The 22,751-nt window shown below is 44.6% G+C and overlaps 1 protein-coding gene across 4 annotated transcripts in view; it reads left to right on the top strand.

Moving 5' to 3' along the window:
- SEC24B (SEC24 homolog B, COPII component) overlaps window positions 1-22,751 on the top strand; it is a 764,077-nt gene that overhangs the window by 73,441 nt on the left and 667,885 nt on the right. For 2 of the 4 annotated variants that reach the window (XM_086962000.1, XM_086962001.1), the window contains exons 3-4: window positions 3,971-4,102; window positions 12,630-12,755. In XM_086962000.1, coding sequence (XP_086818126.1) covers window positions 3,971-4,102; window positions 12,630-12,755 — 258 coding nt within the window. The remainder of the gene's footprint in view (window positions 1-3,970; window positions 4,103-12,629; window positions 12,756-22,751) is intronic. The other 2 variants (XM_086962003.1, XM_086962002.1) reach the window with 1 other exon arrangement.

Below are 22,751 nucleotides of genomic sequence, written 5' to 3'. Positions count from 1 at the left end.
TTTCTGGCATATGTGTATTTTTTGTGAATTGGAATATGATTTGAGAAGGCTGGCAAAATTATCTCTTCGCCATGTGGGCACTCCCTGACAAATTCAGGTGGCCAGTCTTGTTCAGCTAGAAGAATGTAATAGCACTTAGAGAGCTTCTCCCAAAAGAGTGCTCTTATTTTTCTAGTTATGTCCCCCTCCATCAGGAGTGTTACTTCATATAACTTGTGGGGTACACTAACCCTGGTGTCTGCAGTTTCAACTTGAATGCATTCATTCAAATCCACTGTCTCCAGATGATCCTTAAGGATCCTGCGAACTATGGGAACTTCTGCTGCACTGTCTAGCATGGTTTGAGCCCACTCCCCGTTCTTGAGTTGTGTCCTCAAGATCCTCGGCATGTCTGATCTTTATGCTTGGTACCTTCTTTTTATGAAATCGAGCTTTTTTACTTTGGTGAACGGGTTCTTTGTCTTTGGACTTGACGTGTTCCTCTTTCTTTTCCGACCGTCCTCTTTTTTCCGATTTCTGCGAGGAAGTCTGAAAAGATCGAGAGGGACGTGTATCATTATCTTGATATCTGTCAAGTTTTTTCAAATTATACCTATTCCTAAGGTTATACCTTTTTTCAGAGGGCTCCCGTTGGGGAGACCTATCTCCCCTTTGGGGAGATCTTCCTCTGGACTGAGAATGTTTCTCTCTAGGAAGAGTCTGTTTAGTATTTTCCCACTTCTTTTTAGGAGTAGTGAGATTATTTTTATTAAACACCTTTTCAGCATTTCTGTTAATTCAGGTTTTACTGGTTTCCCACCCAAACTATCTCTTCCTAATTCTTCGTATGATTTTTCAATAATTCTAGCAAGCTCATATGGTTGATCTGTTATATCTGTTTCTTTTAAGTTTTGGCGGATTGCCACAGATGCTGCTTCACTTTTAATGTTAGCTAATAATACAGCTGAGACCTGTTTGAAATCTTTCAGTAATTTCATACCTAGATTTAAGGCCGGTTCTGGACCATATTCATTTTGAATCTGCCTCAGAATGTCTGGTATTACCGCCATGGACGGTACACCATGTGTTTTTGTATAGATTGAAGCAAAGACTACCCCAATTGGCACAGTCCTCCACATATGGTGCGATCCCATTGGTAGACAGATTGTCAGAATTCTGTGTTTCTCATGAGGTGTACTATCAGGGAATACTGCCTCTATTTGAGTAATTTTCTGAGCCAACCAGAAACGAATTTGTCCCCTCTTTGCGGGTAATTTACCAAAGACAGATTGTATAGTCTGTGGTTTAATTTTGTTTGTGTTCCCCATGTGAGGGGTGTGCTGTGGAATCCTTATAGCAGGATGGACTGTTAAAGTCCTCATAACATATTGAACCAATTGTCTGTGTATTTTAGTTAACTGTTTCAGCTGAGCTAACAGTTCTGGACCTGTCATTCTGTTAATGTCCGGATGTGGTGAGTAGCTGGCTAGTACCGGCCATGTTGCTCCTGGTCTACCTAGTGGACCGAGCCTGGTAATGTGATTTTGATGTTGTAGGGCGCCATTAAACCAGAGCTGATGCTCCTGGTAAGTTAGTTGAATTTCAACATCCTCGAAAGGAACGTATTCACTGGTGGTTCCTCTGCTTTGTAGTAGTGGATTTCCTTTGTTACTGGATTTGCTTGTGGAAAAGTAATCCATGAATAGAATACCTCTGTCTGTCGATATTCATGTGCCTCTATAACAAATATAACTTTACCACCTCTAGATGATACCCCATTTTCTATAAGTTTTATAGTTATGGTTTTCCTTATATTTGCCGGGATGATTATAGCATCATCGTCGTTTTCATTAAACCCTGTAACGTCTAAACCCGGTTGATTCGCATCTACTGCAGCTCCACCGGTTGCGTTATTGTCACCGTTATTCGACATTGTTTAATGAAAGTTTGCAGAACAAGTTTCAAGGAAACAAAGATTAGGTGCACAATATTTTGGAACACTGTATCCTTCAACGTTGAATATACCAAAAACTAATACATAGGATTTTCGTCCTACTCCGTTTTGGCAGATATTATCCTTTTACCCACTCCAGGCGTCTATTGGAGTATTTTACGGGAAAAAGGGGTCTGTGTGAAAAGCACGACTGAGTTACTCTAGTATCTAGCGTTAAATTATCGCCTTACCAAACGTTGGGCGCCATGTAGTGTAGTTCCTATATCCCAATAGGCTCTGCGCATTGGAATAATATATACTGTAGTTTAGACGTAGGACTGAGGTCTGCTAGGTCTCTACCGAATATATTAAACTTAATAGTGATTGCCAGCTAGCTCAGAGGGCACTAGAAACTTTCTCGAATTCACAAGAAGTGATACGTTTCTGACTACCGCATAAACATGACAACTTTGTTTCCCAAGAATAAGAAATCAAATCTCTAGAGTCGCGGAAACAATAGATAACTATTTTACTCAGTCAATCGTGCATGCTTCGTTTCACCAGAGGTGCTGAGTAATAGAGAAATGGGCGTTTTCAATAATAGTATTTATTGAACAGTCTTCTTTCTCAAGCATTGGAAATGAACTGCTACAATCGTAATACTGGTTATAAAGTACAAGGCATATAATACACACAGTATTATAAAGTAGTACTGTAAAAGCATGATATGGTTTCTAAGCCATAAAAGTGCATAAAATGTATAAAATACATACAGTAATAAATAATGACTAAAAGTACTCAAATGGTGCTTCTAAAATACGCCTACCCCGGTGTACCTAACCTAAGTCTAGTACGATGGAAGAAGTAAGTGAGGAGTAGTCTAAGTTTAGTAGTTCTCTGCCAGGAATCTATTCCAAGAATTCTCTAAGAGGGCTAATCAGCTCCGTACCTTGGTTTTAGAAAGAAGGAGGTCTTGTATCTCTCTCTCAGGACTCGATTTCCCAGTTACCCGCAAGGGTAAGCCGGAAACACTGGAGCTGGATTTCTCGGCAAGAGAAAAGACAGCGTCTCTCTCAGTGCTTCAGTTGGAGAGTCGGCTTCCTTCGGCACTTGCTGCTGCAGGGCGTCGGGAAAGTAGCTAGTCGATCTGCTCCAAACCACAGTGTGTTTGACTCGGCAAACCTGGGCATATTTATACTTTGAAGGTGCTGAGTTTGACGCATGATTGGACTTAATATTGTCACTCAAATGCTAACGTCTTGGAAAACGCCAGGAGTTCTTGAAGAACTTAATATTCAAGCAGGGGGAAGTTCCTAGCTGCTGAAGGCGGGTTTTTCCATGAAATCGTTGTTCATTCTCGGAACCTAGTGGAAGTAGCCAAGCCGTATTTAGGCTGTATGGCTTAGACCAAATAGGGTAGTGATTTCTATGCCTATAAAAGGATATGATAAGGTATACCTATATAAGGGCATGAATCGGGAAAATTACACTAGGGGCCTAGATTTGATTACAACAATACTAATCACCCATGCTGATTTAGAGAGCAAAGCATAGGGGCACTATTTCCTGTTCCGAAGAACAGTCATTCCACTCTCTGTTGTAACACCTCATAAGTCTGACTTTTGTGATTCCACCTCCCAAAATATTACACTTGTAGTGCCCTTCATTCCATGACAACACCTAGTGACCCTTGGCAGTATTTGAAATTAGTCAGGCAGAGAAAATAGTGATGGCCCTCGCATTCAGATGGCGACCAAGCTTCACAAGGTATGGTACTTTCAAAGCAACTTGTACTTCAAACATTTTTGAAAGAGAAAAAGTAAAAACATAGATATCTAAATAAACATATAATTAAGTATTTGAGACTGGTTGCATTTTATGTATACACATATCTAGGATTATAGAGCATGGACCAAGCTCTTCATTGTTAATGGTTTATTTACATTACATTTAGCAATTGTCTCATCTCTTATAAAATCAGTTTTTTTCATATGGAAATATTTGAAAATCGAACTTTATGAACATGTTTTTTTTCAGCTTCTGTGTTTTATCTTGCAGGTGTTTCCTCACACAGTACAGAAACCAACGTTGTTGCCTCTTCAACGAAACCTGCAATGACTGTTGCGCCATCTGTACATTCTCGATCTGTGGGTCCTTGTACGCAGCCAGATAAGCTAGCTCTGCAAGAAGGTAAATATACACATATTCTAAATGTAAATACATATTATTTCTTCTTGTAATGCTTCTTTTTAGAATCTGTAAAGGTGCCTTATTTTGGAAAGTTCTGTCTTATGGGAAATGTAAAATATGGTACGATAACAAGAAAAGTACAAAGAGTTATTAAAATAAAAGGTGTGTTCAATGCTACGAAAAAACAAACAAGCATTTACAATGCAACGGTCTCGCCTTTGCAAAAGTTAGAGCTATTGGCATTGTAAATGACAAAATTTGTATTTGTGTTGGTTTTGAAAACAGATAAATAAATGGCATTGTCATTTACAATACCAATAGCTTAATCTCTCGCAAATGCGAGACCTATTGCATTTGTACCCACACAGAGCCACACACACACACACACACACACACACACACACACACACACACAGAGCCACACACACACAGCCACACACACACACACAGAGACACACACACACACACACACACAGCGACACACCCAGAGCCACACACACACCCAGAGCCACACACACACAGAGCCACACACACACACACACACACCCACACACCCACACACACACAGCCACACACACACACAAAGCGCCAGACACACACACACAGAGCCACACACACACACACACAGAGCCACACACACCGAGCCACACACACACACAGAACCACACACATAACCACACATGTGTGTTTAAAATGTTATTAAGTAAAGCGCGGGTGCCACGATTATACTAAAATGAAAGAAATAGATGTTTTGTCTATTTCTTTCATTTTAGTATAATCGAAGGAAATTAGAGAGTGGCAGTTCACTTTTTGAGAGCGCAGGTTAAATTCTGGACCACTCTGCCTTTATCCATGGTGAGCCCAAAGGTCCTGGTGGTCGCTGTTACTGTCCTAAAATCGGGATTGATGCTAACCCGCCCTCTTGTCTCCCACGCCTCAGCGATTTCATTGTTAGTCTTTCCCCTGTACACAGGGAGGGTTTCCCTAGGTGCTCTGACCTACTGGACAACTACTAATATTATGCAGGTGGAAGATCTCTTTGATGCAGGGTCCCTGATGTGCATGCATGAGCTCCGGGAGCAATGTGGCAAACATGAGGGGAAATTAATGACATACGAACGCATAAAGGAAGCAATACACGCCCTTTGGAAAACAGCCATGCAGGGACCCCCACGCACAAGCTGGTCTAAACGATGCACACTTTTGGAATGAGCTGTAAGCTTATCCACGGTCTGTATTGTGGCCAGATGCAGCCTGTGGCACAGAGCTGTCCCTGCTCCAAGACATATGGGAGTCTGATGATGTGAGCACGTAATGATAAACAACGGCAGAAAGTGGCACAGTACCCTCACAAAGTATTGTGCACCTCTCGGTTTCAACAGATATAGTTCTATATCTTACGTAGGTCATACTTTACCGCTGCCAGATTAGGAAGGTTTTGTCCAGACTCCTTAGCACATTGCCCCAGATGCCTGGCCGTGGCCGCTGACTTTTTTCATGTTATGCTCCTGTCCTGGGATTTGCCAATATTGGGTACAGGAAGCTGGTACAGTGGCAGCCGCAAAATCAAAATGAAAGAAATAGATGTTTTGTCTATTTCTTTCATTTTAGTACAATCGCGGCACACGTGCATTACTTGTAACATTTTAGAAGTCTAGCACTGGTGCCGCGATTATACTAAAATAAAAGAAATAGACAAAACATCTATTTCTTTCATTTTGGTATAATCACGGCACCCGGGCATTACTTGTAACATTTTAAAAGTTATGCGTGGGTGCCGCGATTATACCAAAATGAAAGAAATACATGTGTTTTCTATTTCTTTCATGTTGGTATAATCGCGGCACCCGCGCTTTCCTTGTAACATTTTAAAAGTAATGCGCGGGTGCCGCGATTATACTAAAATGAAAGAAATAGATGTTTTTCTATTTCTTTAATTTTAGTATGATCGCAGCACCCGCGCTTTACTTATAACATTTTAAATGTAATGCGCGGGTGCTGCAATCTTACTAAAATAAAAGAAATTACTCTTCTCAGCCCCGTCTCTTTCAGACTGTGTTCCCATACTTCCTGCTGGGGTAAAAGGGGCCTTATCTTCTTTATGGGGTCATCTGGATCCATAAAGAAGATAAGAAACCTTTTACTTCAGCAGTAAGTCAAGGAGCCCAGTCTGAAAAGGACGGGGCTTAGCGAGAAAGAAGAACGTCACTAGGACCTCTTCTCCATTGGCTGGCCACTGTTTAGGACGCCAGCCAATGGAGAAGAGGGGCTGGGCTTAACCTCGCTAGTGAAACTCTCCCTACATCATTAAATCTCGCCAGCTCGACTGCGCATGTCTGCGCAGCCATCGCAGGCTGGGACCTAAAAAGTGTGTTCACAGCAAAGTGCCAGATGCAGATGCAGCTGCACTTGAAATTCTAGTCCACCACATGTAATAGAAGGTCTGTATAGGCACCATTAACATGAATCACGTTTTTTTTTCTGGCCTCACAGACTCAAAATCCTCACTGCTGCTTGTGTAACTGTGAGCAAGCATGCATGTCAGAAAATACTTGCATGGGGTGACTGCTCATAAGCTGACTAGCATTGATGGGAATTATGTTTGCAGTAAGTCCGCAGTAACCTAGAGAAGAGATCCTTGGAGGAGTGGACACCGCAGAGTCACTGGATCTGTTTTCTAGTTGTCCAGTGTGACAGCGAGTGAGCTTATAGCTCCCTAGGTGAATATTTCTGCTGATTAGAAACTGTAGTGACTAGAATGCATCAACTGTGCAGACTATTTCCTCAGTGGCTATAGATGTACTTAACACTCAAAAGGAATGCTACAATTCCTTGTTTGGCCATTCGTGCGAGACTGGCCATGGATGCCGGGTGCTTGATTAGTTCTAACCCTGTCTTTCTGCTCATACCAAACCGGTAGCTCCAGTACCTTATTTGTTTTCCATTTCTAACATTTCTTGAAAAGTTCACCAGTGCATAGTGCTATGAATTACCTCTTCTATTTTGTCAGGTCGCTTGATTACCTTATCTGGTCCCAGGGCTTACTGTTTAAAAACAAAAACGTAGACCAATGAGACACAATCTATTCTCCGTCGAGTCACGTTTATTACACATGTTAATCTTGTGGCAATATTTGTTGGTTGTCAGAGACTGGATGAGGTACATTTGGTTGAGCTTAACATCAACAGATCTGAAGTGTTTATGACGGATGATAGCACAAACCTTTTGAAGCCCAAACTTTGGCCTCATGTGCTATGTCCTGGCCACACTATTTGACCTCCATTAAGAGTCTTCATGTCTGAAGCAACCTTAGTAGGCGGATAGATCAGATGTATGACCATGTATCCACTGTTGTCAAACACCTATTGATTGGAGACAGTGCCCTGGATACGCCCCTTCTTGACTTTTGAGTTGTGTTGCTTGCCTGTGCCTGCCCTTGTTGGAGCTTGTCTAAACTACTACAATGTAATACATTAGAGAATGAACAAATACCTTTCAGCAATATCTTCATAGCCAAGCAGTAAAGCTAAAAACCTCATCTTTATTGTATGGCATATCTAATCCGGAGGAAGCTTTGTCTGCTCGCTGTTCAATCCAGGATCACTTTTTTTTAATAAGCAGATTTTATTGTAAAAGACAACATTTCAAGAAAAAGATATGACACCCACTGAAAGTGCCGCCGGGCAATGGCAGCAGAATAGTTGAAAAGAAAGGAATAAGGGAGATATTCCACCTTTAAGGCACAGGTATATTTTAGTAAGACCACCTCCCTCAGATTTTCCCATATTTATGCAGGTAACCCCATGCCTGGCATATTGACTCCTCCAGTTTATCGCCCCAGTCCATCACCTCCCTCCATTCAGCCTGAGAGGGGGGCTTGTGCGGATTTCCATAGTTTTGCAGTATCTCTCTTTGCCATAGTGACACCAGTGCTCAAAAGCATGCATTTCCCTCTGATGCCACCCACATTGTCCAGGATACCTAATAGGGCTATGTGTGGGGTGCAGTCAATCAGGCCTTCTGTGATCTCTTGACGGCATCAAAGATTTCATCCAGTAGCGTACAATGATGGGACATTCTCAGACTACATGGAAGAAACTGCATTCTGTATCTGTGCTTTTGTAGCAGGTGGCCCTCAGAGTCTGTCGGGGGAGCTTGGGGGGGGGGGTTGTGTAGTTAATGCAGACATATTTCAGTGCCACGAGGCACAGGCAGTAGGAGATAACCAGTTCTCTCTGTGCCATTTTTGCATTTTGCCAGTCGCTCTTATCTATGGGACCTACCCAACCCTCCCACCACTCCCGGACGGGCCCAAAGTGGTCCGGTGCATTAGCTATCAGGAACCTATAGAAATATGAAATAGCTCTGCGGCAGAAGGTGACTTTGGTTCTAGTGGCTTATGTTCTGGGGGGTTAGACAGTATGGGTCAGTATACTGTTAGCACAATTGTAGGTATTTATAAAATTGGGACTTGTGAAGCATTAAGTCTGCCTGCAGTTTTGTGAAGGATTTCATCTGTAAGCCAGCCCGTACGTGGCTCAGAGTGGAAAGGTCAATGTGGTTCTTTAGAAAAGTGCCCCTTTTGCATTGTTACCCTCCAAGTTTTGCCTGACACATTATGCACTTCGACTTGGTGTGCCCTGGGACCCTGCTAATCAGGTCACCAGGGCCTGTGCTCTTTTCCAAAGCTGTACCTTGGTACCCAGAATTGGCACATCTCTGACCGTAGGTAAGCACCTTGTAAAAGGTACCATGGGTACCAAGGGCACTGTGACCAGGTGTGGCCTTTAAGGAATGCAGCGCCTATTGTGCCGCACTTAAAAGCTCTGTACCTTAACACCCACACTCTGCCATTGCAGGCTGTGTGTTTTGGTGCAGAGAAAAGTGAAGATTCGACGTGCCATGCCTGCAACCCACTCCCTGGGTCTTGTGTAAGTCACCCCTCTAGCAGGTGCACTATCCCCCAGATAAGGGTACAGTGGCATGAGCCCTGTACCCCTGCAGTGCCTAGGTCCATTCTTAGGCATTGTAAGTCTAGTAAAGAAGCCTGGGTAGCAAACTTCTCAGCACATGAATCCCACTTTGATGCCAGTGTGGGATTTCATGTAAAATGCACACAAAGGGCATCTTAGAGATGCCCCCTGACAAATTACCAGCCCTGGTGTGGTTCCTGAATGGCTGCCCGCCATTTACCAAACAAGACTGTTTTCTGGACCCCTGGGTAGAGAGCCTTCACTCTCTGAGTCCAGAAACAAAGACCATCCTGGACACAGGTGTAACGCCTCCTCCCCCAGAATGGGTTGGGTCCACGAGAGGGGAAGCTTCAAAGGCCTGTCGCCTTTGTAAGCTGTCTCTGCATTTTGCTGTCCACCACAACTGGCTCCGACTGGTTCTGACCCCCACTTTGAGTTGGATGATTGGTGGGAAAACTGAGCTAGGAGCAGAGGTGTGCCCAACTTTTCCAAACCCACCCCTCAGGTGTGGGAGGCGTGGTTAAGCACACATCTCAGTACCCTTAATCTTGGAGATGATAGTACCCAACCAATTAGGAAGAGGCTCATGCCCCCTTGCACTGGAGTGTGGTATAAGAAGTGACCCATTGGTCCCGACCTGCACACCCCTCTAACACCCCTAAATTTAGTATTTAGGGACGACCCTGAACCTTGCTACCACACATTTGAGGAAGAAAGAAGGACCGAAGAGCCGTGCTGACTCAGGAAGAAGAGGACACCTACTGCTGTGGCCTCAGCCCTACCGGCCTGTCCCGACTTCAATCTGCCTGCATTGAGAATCCCAGTGAGTTCAGCAGCCAGCAACCCCCAGAACCCCGAGGACCTGCGCTGCACTCATCCACCAGACACTGTCTCCTGTGAGCACCGGATTTGCTCAAGCCAAGACTCACACACAGAATCTAGATCCAGGCAGCTCTGTGATTCCTCGCTACTCTACATCAGACTCCCATGCCTTAGTTCGAGTGGCCTAACACCATGAGGATGTCCCCCCAGCGAACCTGACTTGGGATCTGGTGATCCCTGACCTGCCTCGAGCGGCAAGACGACGCCTGCAGCCTCAACCTGAAGGGTTCCCCGATGGCCAACAGAGCTGGTAAGAAGAACCTGACGCTAAAAGACACCACTGCACCCAACACCCTACAGCCTTGGGTGACCCAACCGATGGTATTCAGGCATTCCCCAAGATCCCAACCTACCTCTAAGCCGGTGGTCGCCTTCAGGAAGTCTCCCTGCCCGAGCCTGCAGCACCTTTACCAAACCGAAGATCTCCATTGACATCCACAGGGTCCCAGGTATCGCTTTGGCACGCTGCACCCGGCTGCCCCTGTGCCACTGGTGGTGCAGCTCCTGTGCTGATTGTTGGCACCTGTAGTGCTGATCCTAGCCCCAGGAGCTTTGCTCCTACAGCCAAGTGGCTGCTCATAAGCGTCCCCTGGCTGAATGCCCTCTTAGCCCTATTAGCTAACATTGGGCCCCTGAACCCTGCAGCCAAAGTGCTGCTGGTGGTGCAATTTGAGTGCCATCCTTGACCTTGGGGAACCTTAGTCCTCACCCCAAAAACTCCCACTCGTAAGTCGATTACTTACCTGTAAAACCGATAACCATTTATCTTCTATAGGAACTAATTTTACAAGTTTCTGTTCCATAAGTGTTGTGTTGAACTGATGTTTTGTATGAAGAAAAAGTAACTACACTGCAAATCTTAAAAAGTCTTACTTACCGTGTACTGTGAGATCCGTTGTGTGGTATCTAGGCATACCACCTCGAGAAGTCGATGTAATCTAAAAGTAATCCAAAAGTGATTACTATGTAATTTAAACTGCTTTTTGAACCAATACCAACCTGTTACGATTACAAGGAAATTCAGTTGTGGTTGAATTTGCAAAATCTTGCATTTGAGAGTATATTTCACTTACCGGTGCCAAGTCCTGCTTGGTTCTAAAAAGAAAACAGAAGTATACCTTTTTTATACTTACCCAATTGGTCTGGATTCAGTCTCTGAGTGTGTGCCATCAGTCTTGGTTGAGTGAAAACAATAAATGCTTAACACAACCTCTGGATAAGTATAACTGCACGCCCACACTACCACAAAGAGAGTGTTTAGTGCTTACCTAATTTAGCCTCTACTATACCTCTGGGGACTCCCTGGACTCTGTGCACACTATACCTTACTTTGGCATAGTGTATGCAGAGCCAGCTTCCCACAGGTTTTAGCGGTTGAAGCCTTTCAGTTGGGCTGTCTGCATAAACCATGCGACATGCCATATGAGTGTTTCCCACATGGATTTATGGCCCCATTGTATCCTGGAGAGGGCTGATCTCCAACCCTAAAGGCACTTGTGTCACCTCTAATAGCGATTCTTGAAGGATGTTCCCATAATTTCAGCCCCACTATGTGCTGACGTCCAAGTAGGGAGTCTTCTAGCCAGAAGGCTGGGTCTTCGGGACCTCCCAAAATCCAATTACTGATTACTTGGATCTGGGATTCCTAGTAATATAGGCATGAGTCAGCCATGTCAATCCCTTCATCATCTGTGGAGTGTATGAGTTTATGAAAGGTGATCTTGTGGGTTTTGTTCTTCCAAAGAAATACTTGTATCCTTGCTGCAACTAGTTTAAATGAGGTATTTGCTATGGGAGGACCTTTTACAATATGTAGAGCTCTCAAATATTTGGTTGACATTCCTATAAAGTTTCATTTGAAGTCGCTGTTCTACATCTTTGTTGGAATCCACACAGACTGAAGTGATAAGGGCAATTCCAACTATATTTGTGGTGTTTACACAAGAATAAGGGACTTGATTCTATCTTTCAAATTTTGACCATTTTATTGTCAGAAATGCACCAAATTATGTGTGTAGTTGTTGGGACAGGTTTTGCATTCATTTAGGTTCCTTTGCTGGATTAAAGAGGTGTCTGGCTCATGTGGACATGGATGACGTTACGTCTGGATCCAGTATGGATCTCTCTCAGTGGGTAGCACATCTGCTTAGGTGGGGAAAACTCTTAATATCTGAAAGTGATCTTCTTTCTCAAAACCAGAAATTAGTCAGTTTTGGTAAACTGGGTCATTTTGTTATGACTTGGTGGTTGTACGAAATATTGGGTACCCGCGTTGGTAAAAACTCCTCTGTTGAGGTGCGAGTAAAATTCATCTGTATCTAAATTACAGTGAAGTTTATTCTTTGGAAGCTGTTCAGAATCAAATAAGAGGGAGCTAACAGCATTGTTTGAATTTGCAAATGTTCTCTCAAATTTTGATTATAATAACATTGAAAGATTCCTTTGTCGTCCATAAACCTATGTAAAGTATCCATGTCGCATCGACTTTGATATTGCTGATGCCTAACTAAATTAGAATATCAAGCTTGCTATTTCTGTCTGCACTAGGTATGAGATGTAATGCATGGTCTGTGGAGTGTGTAATGTCTCCAATTCTTTTGATATATGGTTTGTGATTGTGTTGCTTGTCTTTGTCTGTCTGATTACTTGTGTTTGTGCTTTACATTTCACAGGCATGCAGTATGGTGAATATGTTAATAATCACGCTAGCTCTGCACTAACTCCCTTATCATCAAGTACAGATGATGATGATGATGATGAGGATGATGATGAGGATGCGGAGGAGGAGGACGAAGCAGGTCTGCTTTAGCTTTACACTAATTTTTGTGCACTGTGCCTTCTGTTTTGCTGAACCTTTGTTTTAATCCTACCATCAAGTGAAAAATTGTGAATCCATGTAAATTCTAGGTTTCTTTTAACGCAGTCCGGGCGTTTAACTGTATATTTAATCCAGTTGTAGAGTTTTATCTGCTGTATCCTTTGAAATCTTTGCGCTGGAGGTGGTTAATTACACCCTTTACTTCATCACCAAGTCATTTTGAAATCCACAAGTGTTTTAGTGAACCTTCCTGTTATGTAAGGGCATTCACTGTGTTGGTAATCAGAATAGTGGGCTCAAGAGGAGCATGACCACAGTTTTAGGTCTCGGCGTCAACGCGCGGAAGCGCGTCTCCGCCGGAGATCTTTTGTCAGGGACTATGCTTCCCAGGAGACAGTCCCGGCCACGCGCATCCTTCCAGGCGATTTGTAACTGGAACGCGCGCTGTGGCCAGGCGCTGTCTCCTGGGAAGCGCAAGCACCACACACGCATGCGCATACACACACACACAAGCGCCCATGCACGCACGCACGCACATACATACAGAGACACCACCCCTGACACATACACACACGCGCGCACACACACAAGTGCACCGAGGCCCCCCCCTCCCCCCCCCGCCGTCACCGTCGCACACATACATACACACACACACGAGCATACACACACACACACACACGTGCACCAATCCCGCTCCAGCCTTTAGGAACTTACCTTACCTCAGCACGCGGCGCCCAACCTCCTGCTGGCGCGGCCCCGGGGCTCTACACCGCTCACAGGAGCCCCGGGCCGCGAGACGCAACGACTCCGCCTGCCTCCTCTTCAGTTCCGGTCTGAACGTGGCCCCGCCCCCGTCACAGGCGACCGTGCCTGACTTCCGGGGCGGCCGCGATTCTAAGAGACTGCTGGGGAAATTATGCACAAGGTAAACTATTTTGTTCTGCAGTGCCCGTAATATTAATTAAATTGTAATTTTATCAACATTGCTTTTATTTACCAAGTAAAAGCAAATATTATTTACCGTTCTTTGAAATGAACAAAATTGGGGACCTCAGTAAAACACTCTGCAGTTCCTACAATTAATTTAAAGCCAAGGGTGTAACTGTCATCTTTAAAGGGTAATTGTGCATTATAATTTATTGATGTGGGTTCTACTGGATCTAATTACAGTTCTAATGTGTTAACATTTCCGGGTTCACATACGCCTTTAGGTCTAACGCTGTTGTTTTGCGAGCATGGTCCGATCAGTTTTCTCATGTGATAACAGTTAGTGACTGAATAACCTAAAATGAATTTCCATCAGTCTGATGCCCGCTCTTCCTCATTGCATCCATCGTGACCCTTGTCTCAATTCATCCACCCAGCTATTACGATTGCAGTATTCCAAAGCATGGCGTACAGCCTTTGATCCACACAAACCTCACAATGCTGCTAAACCCAATGACCTCTAGTGTGAGAGCCCAGAAAAAAAGTAATTGCTACTGAATCAAAGAACCCCAACACCAACAGTTTTCCATCCTTGTGCAGCACCTGGTGCTTTTAATGGCGGACACAAGTATGAGATGAAGCTCAATTAGCTGCTCCACATATCCCTGTCTCTGGATTGTTTTAATCCCAGGGCATTAGGTGGAATGAAAAAACGAGGGGGGTCTCTCAAAGAGGAGTGGTCAGCGGATTAAAGGCATGGCTTAAAAATATGCAAGCTAAAAATCTTTGCTTAGCATGGTGTGCCGCCCCACTGACATTTTGCTGATCTGTCATTGCATACATATATATAATACAACAAGTAACATTACACCTACAACAAGTCAGGGCTATTGGCTTTGCAAATGGTTCTTAATTGGGGAAGCTAAATAAGCGACAACTATTGCTTTGTTGTAGAATATTGAAAATGCTTCAGTTCTGAAGTTCACAGCGGTGATGGTCACAGGCGCGGCTCCGCCAGGGGGCGTCGTGCGGCGCAGCCAGCTGTAGCATTTGATTAGTGCCTAAACAATGGCGATGCGGGCCACGAGCGGTTATTTCGCAGAACAAAGATGCATTGCAGATTGCTTTATGTCGCGTCCATTGGCGCTTATTATGAGAAGTGTACGGGCCTGACGGAAAGTAATTGCTTTCCGCCGGTGTTTTGGTTGGCTGCCGTACATCAGGTAGCCTGTGTTCTCTTTGTATTCACGGGCGGCTTGTACAAGAGAATGGGCTGATTTCCCACAAGGGCATTCACGCTAATTAATTTAGTTATCTCAAGAGCTTAACAAGTTGGAGCCCATGCTGGCCGAGTAGCGGCGTTCTTCCACAGTACAATCACTTCATGGTATTTAAGATTAAGCGATGTTCCTTCCCCATGCGAACGAGCTCACGTGGTCATCTCTGGGCGCGTCTTCGCTTCCCTCGGATTCTAACAGGGAGGTGTCCGCTTTCTGTATTTTTAGTGGTGAGTGGTGAGGGCAGAGTGGTGAGTGGTGAGTGCAGAGTAGTGAGTGGTGAGTGCAGAGTGGTGAGTGGTGAGTGCAGAGTGGTGAGTGGTGAGTGCAGAGTGGTGAGTGCAGAGTTGTGAGTGCAGAGTTGTGAGTGCAGAGTGCAGAGTGCAGAGTGCGCAGAGTGCGCAGAGTGCGCAGAGTGCGCAGAGTGCGCAGAGTGCGCAGAGTGCGCAGAGTGCGCAGAGTGCGCAGAGTAGTGAGTGTGCAGAGTAGTGAGTGTGCAGAGTAGTGAGTGCTGTTGAGTGCAGAGTGCTGTGTATTGGCAATGTTAATGACAATGCCCATTTATTTTTGATTTAAAGAAAAAAAAATGTCATGAGCAATGCCAATAGCTCTACCTTTAATGATGCCGAGACCATTGCATTGCAAATGCTTGTTATGAGAGTTGTGACTGAGCTTCCATGAGGGCCAGGCAAAATCTGAATGAGCCTTGTTTTAGCAAGGAATCATCAGGTCACATTTGGTAGCTTTTCCACCAGCAAGGTTGTCTGTGCAGTAACTGATCTCGCAGTGCAGTTAAGAAATAAACAATTTAAGTGTTAAAAAAGGCCTGCTGTACAAACTCCTTTTAAGGTTTTAAAACCTGTGATTTGCAAAATCACAGGGAAACACTACACAAGAGTGTTTTGTGATGTACACAATACTTTTTTCACGATGCAGTAGTCTATCTGACGATCAAACTAGTTAGGCAACCTATCCAGAATCGCAATTAAGGAGGGATATGAAATTGACGGGCCTCCTAATTATACTTCACAGTCAACTGAATCAATGGTTTGTGACTATTTTGGTTGCAAAATTTTGATCATGTACTGGCACCCATGTTTTGGGTGGGATTAGTTTCTCAAAGGGAACACTGTGTCTTTGGGAAAGCTTCTTCCTCTGTGAATTGTTGGCTGGCCCAAAAGACCACTGCGTGCTCACCCAAGTGTCCTAAACAGAAATAATTTGTATTTGGTTTAAAATAAATCAGCAACTACCACTTTAAAAAACACAAGCTGCTTTGAAAAAACGTTTTCCTTTTTAAAATTGGAATGATTTCATGTTGTCTGGCTTCCTTAGAAGGCTACAACCCCTGTATTAGCAGTCAAGCACAGTGGGTCGCAAATATTGACCTGCCTGTATGGTATTCTATAGGCAGGTCTTTTTGAGACCATCTGTGAATCATTTTGTGATGTGACTTTTAAGTACATAGGAAACATTGCAAAATGACACGCTGGGCACAAATGTTGGTGCACAATTTGCACCCACTGTTGGCAACCTGATTCTACGTACATTAGCCCCCAAGTTAGGTAAAGAGGTAAAATGTAATAAATCAAAAGCACACACTAGGGAAATATCTAAAAAATCTTAGATGTTATAAAACTATATAAAATAATTCAGAGGAAAAGTGGGCAAAAAGTCCAAATTAATCTAAAGTGAATTCAAATTGTGGGAAGTTGGCTTGATAAATGATGTTCACTAGTTCTAGTGACCACCTTGTATCAGTCCAAACAACCCTTATGGTGATTGGTTGTAAGTCAACCTTATAGACCAGCTATCCTAGTGGTAGCGTGGACAAAGCAGTCTTAGGCTAAACTCTTTTGGCATGTGAAGCCAGCTTTATTACCATATGTACCCCCCTTGAACACCAAGTGAAAGGACACCACACAGGATATATGTTCAAAATATATATGTATTTATTACTACAAATAGTCCCCTGAACTCTTTATGAGCACAGAAGCAAACACGTTGAAACAATTCAATAGATAAGTATACAAAAGTGGCACAAATATGGATAGGCCCGGGTGGCCCCTAAAACCGTATACTAAAGAAGTGGTATAAGTACCACGAGTCGAAAGGAAGTAAGGCCTAGGGCCTTGGGAATCACTAGGGCTATGCTGGACTAACGCAAGTTAGGAACTAGGAGGCCCACGGGATCTGGTTTGCAGTGCGCAAAGTTAGGAGCAGTTCACATTGAAATCAATGGATGCGTAAAAGTGTTAAAAGTGAAGGTAGGAAGTCTTCCGGTCAATCTAGAACGTAACCCTTTGGAATCGGGACACTAGGAGTGTTAAACTACTCGGGGCACTGGAGTGCCAGCGTTACCTCACCCACAGGAAGCGGGTGCAGTGGAGCCAAAGTGTGTCGGGATTCCGCAGGAGTTCAGATGGAGCCTTGGAGTGTTGCTGCTGCAGGCGACCTGATGTGAAGAGTTCCGGTGGATCCAAGGGTGGATCTGAAGTGATGAAGACCTGAAAGCAGAGGGGACAATGTTTACAGTCACTAGCCAGTGACCTTCGTGGAACCAGGAAGGAACCAGGCGTTGTCAGGTGCCAACAGGTGATGTCGGGAAGCTTGTCTCTTCAGCAGCGTGGACTAGGCGACGATGACGACGACCAGGAGTCACTCACGAGCTGTCCCATGTAGGCTCTAGTTGATGGCGGAGTCGGCTTCTTGATTGGAGCAAACAGGCCTTGGCTAATGCAAGCCACGCAGGAAACAGACAAGGCTTCTCACTCTAACCAGCAAAGTCAGAGCTTTGGGAGCAGCAAGGGCCAGTCTGGAGCAACCAGACCAGCGGTGGAAGGTTGTCGTTTGGTCGCCAAAATGGCCACTAGCCAACGGACTAGTAACCGGAAAGGCGCGTCTAGTGGAACAAAGCAAAAGGGCTCCACTCAGATCTCGTGAGAGCTGGAGGGCTGGTCCTTGGTGCAAATGTAGCTCGGTGGTGGGGCTTCTCAAGACCCCAAGCACAGCGGTGAGGGTGCCTCAGGTGCTGCGCAGTCAGCTTCTCGTGGACTTTCAAGAGGTCCGGTCCCACGTCTCAGGTCGCTTCCACTCGTCTCAACTTAGCAGGGACTGTGGATCGGGCTGTTAGATGTCTGGGAGTCTGGTTCTTGTCAGGCTCTGGCCTCGGGCTCCGGCGGGAGGCGGCGGCAAAGCAGTCGTTGATCGCTGGATGGTGCCTGTATTCACAGGGTGGCCACTCCTTTGCCACAAGGGAGATTCTTCAGTCTTCTGAGCAGCAGAACGTCGAAGGTCCAGAGTTTCTTCTTATGTAGTCCAATTTCAGGGTAATCCGCAGTCTTGGGACTCAGCACCTACTTTTAAACCAATTCTAGGGGCTGGACTACCTACTAGGTCCCTCCTATGGGTGGAACCAGGAAGGGGGTGGTTACACCCCCTTTCCTTTGTCCAGTTTCGCGCCAGAGCTGGGGCTGAAGTGCCCCAGCACTGGTTTGAACTGGCCTATGCACGGGGACACCTTTTGTGCCCCGGGCATGTCTGATTCTATTCAGCCCTACCTAACCAGATACACAAAATCCTGTCTGGGGTGGTGCTAGCACCTCCCAAGGCAGGAAACCCTTTGTCCAAGCATCCCTCGCTGGAAGGACTCCCAGCAGCAGGAGGCCAGACTTGTGTCTGTGGTGGCAGCATCCATTTTGTGATGCTGAGGCTCTGTTTAACTTTAACCGGGTTTCAGGTTCTGTACATGCCGTGTCCCTCTAGAAGGGTGGAATGCTAGACCCTTCGCCAGAATTGGCGAGGGGGTAGTATTCCAATTCGTGTGACACCTTACTCAACATGTTTTGATAATGTCAAACCAGCGTTAGCATTTAACCGCGAGGTTCATAAAGCACTTAAGAGTATATGGTATGACGTTATCAGGAAACAGCTAAAGGACATGGTTCCGAAAGCTGCAGACGGGCTCAGCTCATGCTAGAGCACCATCTCACACATAACCAAGCACTCTGCCTCCAGGATTGATAAGGCTGCCATAGGAGTGACTTATAGGTTACTGTGTGTCCTTGTATATGTTAGATATAGAGATATTATACCTAAAGCAAAGGGTGAGTACACCACCTTGCCCCAGCTGAGTGATCAGCCAGTTGTGTCAAATAGTAAGGCCAGGCTAGGGGTGGCACAATACGTGCTGCAGCCCCTGGTAGGCCTTGGATACACCTATGCCCTGGGTACCTAGACTACACTGTACATGGGCTCACAAGGTGATCCATGTTCCAATTGGTAAGGCACCTAAAGTGCCTTGGCATAAATTAATTTAGTAAGAGAACAGCAGGCTGTGGGTCTGATTGGCAGGCCCACCGCCACATTAAGTCGAAAACCAGTGAAGCAAAAAGCAAACATCTGGGGTGACCATAGGATAGCACACCCTACTCTCCTACACAAATCACCAGGGATTTCCAGTGAAGTGTGTCAAGCTCACACTGAGCCAGCCTTGAAAACACAGGTTGCAGCACTGGTGCTCCAGTTCAAAGAATTTGAATGGTTAGATCAAAGGTATCTAGTTGGTTGGCAGGAAACATAAAGAAGCAAAGTTGAGTGCACCAGTCTATTCCCATGCTCTGTGAAGGTGATGTTAAACAAAAGCTGAACAATGAAAGGGCAGCTGGGTTGAGGCATCGTGGGTGCAGTCAGCTCAAAGTGTCTGGGTTCCAGGCAGTGCTGTGCAAAAGTTCTGACAGCAGGCAGGTATTTCTTGTGGCTGCAGCTTGATGCTGGATTGATAGATGGGAATTAATGGAGAAGCAGGCTCAAATGCATTGAGTCTTGGGGGCTTGATTCAAAACTGGGAAAAGATGCAGGAATTCTTAGTACATATGTTGATTTGATCAGGGTTAGATTTATTGAACTCAGACTCTTCTTAAGTATGGTAATAGATTCCTCTATTTGAAGCACGTTGGCACTCTGGCTTCTCAGGCAAGGTGCAATCAAGCATGGCAGCACCTCCCAGTATGCAGGTGCTTCTTAGCTTCCTAGCACATTTTTAGAGCAGGTTCCTTCAGTAGACAGCCTTTTTTTGGGGGGGGGGAGAGCCCCTTCTCTGTAAACTCCAAAGCAGAACATCAATGCTTCTAGTGCTTTGAAATAGTGCAGCAGAAGTTCAAGATGGAGCCAGAGGCAACTCTGGAATATTCACTTTCTTAAGCTCCAGCCAGGATTTCTCACAGGAGTGAGTCAAGCGGCATATTTTAAATTCCAAGCAAAATTGTATTTGCATTTTGTAATAAGAAAACTAACATACAAAATTAAGGTGGACAATATAGACACAGCTATCTAGTAAATGATGTGACTGCCTGAGCACAATCCCCTCTCATACCTTCGTTATTTATTCGCTCAACTCCTCTGCCTTTCTTGTCCAGTTTTTCTCCTGGTTTGGAAAGCCAAGCTTCTACACAAATATGCGCTGTGTAGAGCACTTTATAGATCATTGGTACTGAATGTGGTGTACTCAATAGCAATTGCCATAGCTTCTGAAAGGCTTTGAAGCCACCTATAAATCTCTTACTTACCTCCTGGATTCAAAATTCTGTAGTGCATTTGCTTGTAGCGAAATCTCTCAGTCATGTCAAAGTCCAATCTTGCCTGTGTAAAAGATTTGATCTTTTTCTTGCACTGGTTCTAAGGCATCCTGCTAATTTATGACCTTAAAGTTGTTCCAGTGGAGACCTGGAAAAAATTCTTTGTTCGAAAGTGGAGAGAACAGAGGAGGTTAGCTTTTCAAACACTGTCCAGCTCCAGCAGTGACTCATGCGTTCAACATAGCCTTGATGACTGGGCATAAATACATACTGCCCTTTCACAGTGTTCTGGGGGACCCATGGGGTATCTACCACAGCGGTTGTACTGATAGCATATGAACATCGAACCGCCACAGATGAGCTGTGACCTCCTTCGACCACTCCACCAAATAGCAGAGGTGGGCCTGGTAATAATATCATAATGGATGAGGAACTTCCAAATACCCCCTCTTCCTTCCTAGGCTGCATGTTCCTTATATCCAGCTAGACTGTGCTGCGCTCTTTTCACCTCCAAACTTCCAAATGATGCGTTCTTAGAGGATCTGCAGCCAATTGATAACCGTAATACTCACAGAAAGGAGCTGGTCCTGGAAAGTATAAAGCATTTTAGGAAGAGTCATAATTTATATTGCTGAAATTCTCTGTACCTTGAATTCCATATGGTTGCTCTAACTAGCCAGATCTGCCTTCTCAGAGCACATGAGAACAGTGACATTCTGTGTATCTATTTGTGTCCACATATATCTGACTACCTCAGTTGTATATTGTAATGGTGTTCTTGCTGCCATTTCTTTCAACAGTCAAAAAGCTTTCAGGGAAAACCAGCCCTTTCCATTTTTTTATTATTAACCTTGAAACATTCGACTGCTTGAAAAAGCTGTAACTTAGGCCTCAAAGCCATCAGGGAGGCTGTTGGGACTATTAATGTTACCAGGATGTCATTTGCAAATACTGTAAGCTTAAATATGCCCACTAATTAACAGGTGTTAACAGTTCAAAGAAGAGTGCAAAGAGGAATACACCCATATACAACTATCCATGCTCTTGAGTACTAATTATAACAATAAGCCTTCTCATGAAACATGTCACAGTAAGGTCAGTTAACCTCATGCGCGCTAGCGGAATTCCGCTCGTACGCTGAGATTTTTAAAAACGCATGTTACGTGACGAGCTGGGCTCGTCATCAGCGTGCGGGGAGGCTACGCCATGACGAGCCCAGCTCGTCATCAGCATGGAAGGGGTTAATCTGGTCGAACACCTTATCAGCATCCACTGAGAGTTGAGCTGCATCTTTGCCCTACCGTTTTGCTTGATATATGATATTAAGAACTGTCTTATTACTATCTTCTATATTCTGCCTTTTGACAACCCCCTCCTAGTGCCAAAGCACCAAGGACAGCATACGTCATTCCTTCCAGTTGGCCAAGATGTTGGTTACAGTTTTTGCATCTGAATTGGAGGTGATATATGCTTAAAAGTGCACAGTGAAAACTCATAGATGGGTTTAAGAATGAGGGATCTTGTAGCCTTTTCCATTAAAGGTGTTTGTTTCTGAGATTCTATGACACAATAAATCAGATCTGTTAAGAGTAGAATCAACTGGTGGGGGCAATATCTCATTTTGACATAAATCTTGCATCTCTAATCTATAGAAAGTGAATTCCCAAGTCAAAGAATACACTCCCTGCCCATTACCACATTATTCTCCCATAAAAAATCTTAGTCCTTCACAATATGAAAATAAGTTGTGCATGGCCTGAAAATAAAATATATCTTCACAAAAATTGTGACAAAAACGAGCCATCATCAATACTAATCATAGTAAGCTACATTTGAAAGCATGGTCAATTGATGTATTAAGTTTAAAGTTGCATTGGTAGATGAGTGTTCTGGAGATGGTTTTGCCCTTATGTCAGTGCTGCATATGTCTCAGTCGGGATACTGCCGTTCAGCTGGTTTTAAAAACCGTATGACATTAGATGCCAGTACTGTTCCCTTGTGTTTTTAGGTGGAGGAAATCAGGATGGCAATTAATCGATCGATCAGTACTTGTTAAGTGCGACTACTTACCTGTGAGGGTCTCAAGATGTTGGGGGGGAGGGGGCTACAGGTCCGACTGGAGAGGCAGGGTGTTCTAGGTTTTGGCAGCGAGGTAGGAAATGGATCTCCCTCCGGTCCTGGTCTTGTGGACCCGAG

Source organism: Lissotriton vulgaris, chromosome 3_1 (genome assembly GCF_964263255.1).
Source record: "Lissotriton vulgaris chromosome 3_1, aLisVul1.2, whole genome shotgun sequence".
In the NCBI taxonomy this organism is placed as follows: domain Eukaryota; kingdom Metazoa; phylum Chordata; class Amphibia; order Caudata; family Salamandridae; genus Lissotriton; species Lissotriton vulgaris.
This window is presented reverse-complemented; position numbering and strand designations above follow the sequence as displayed.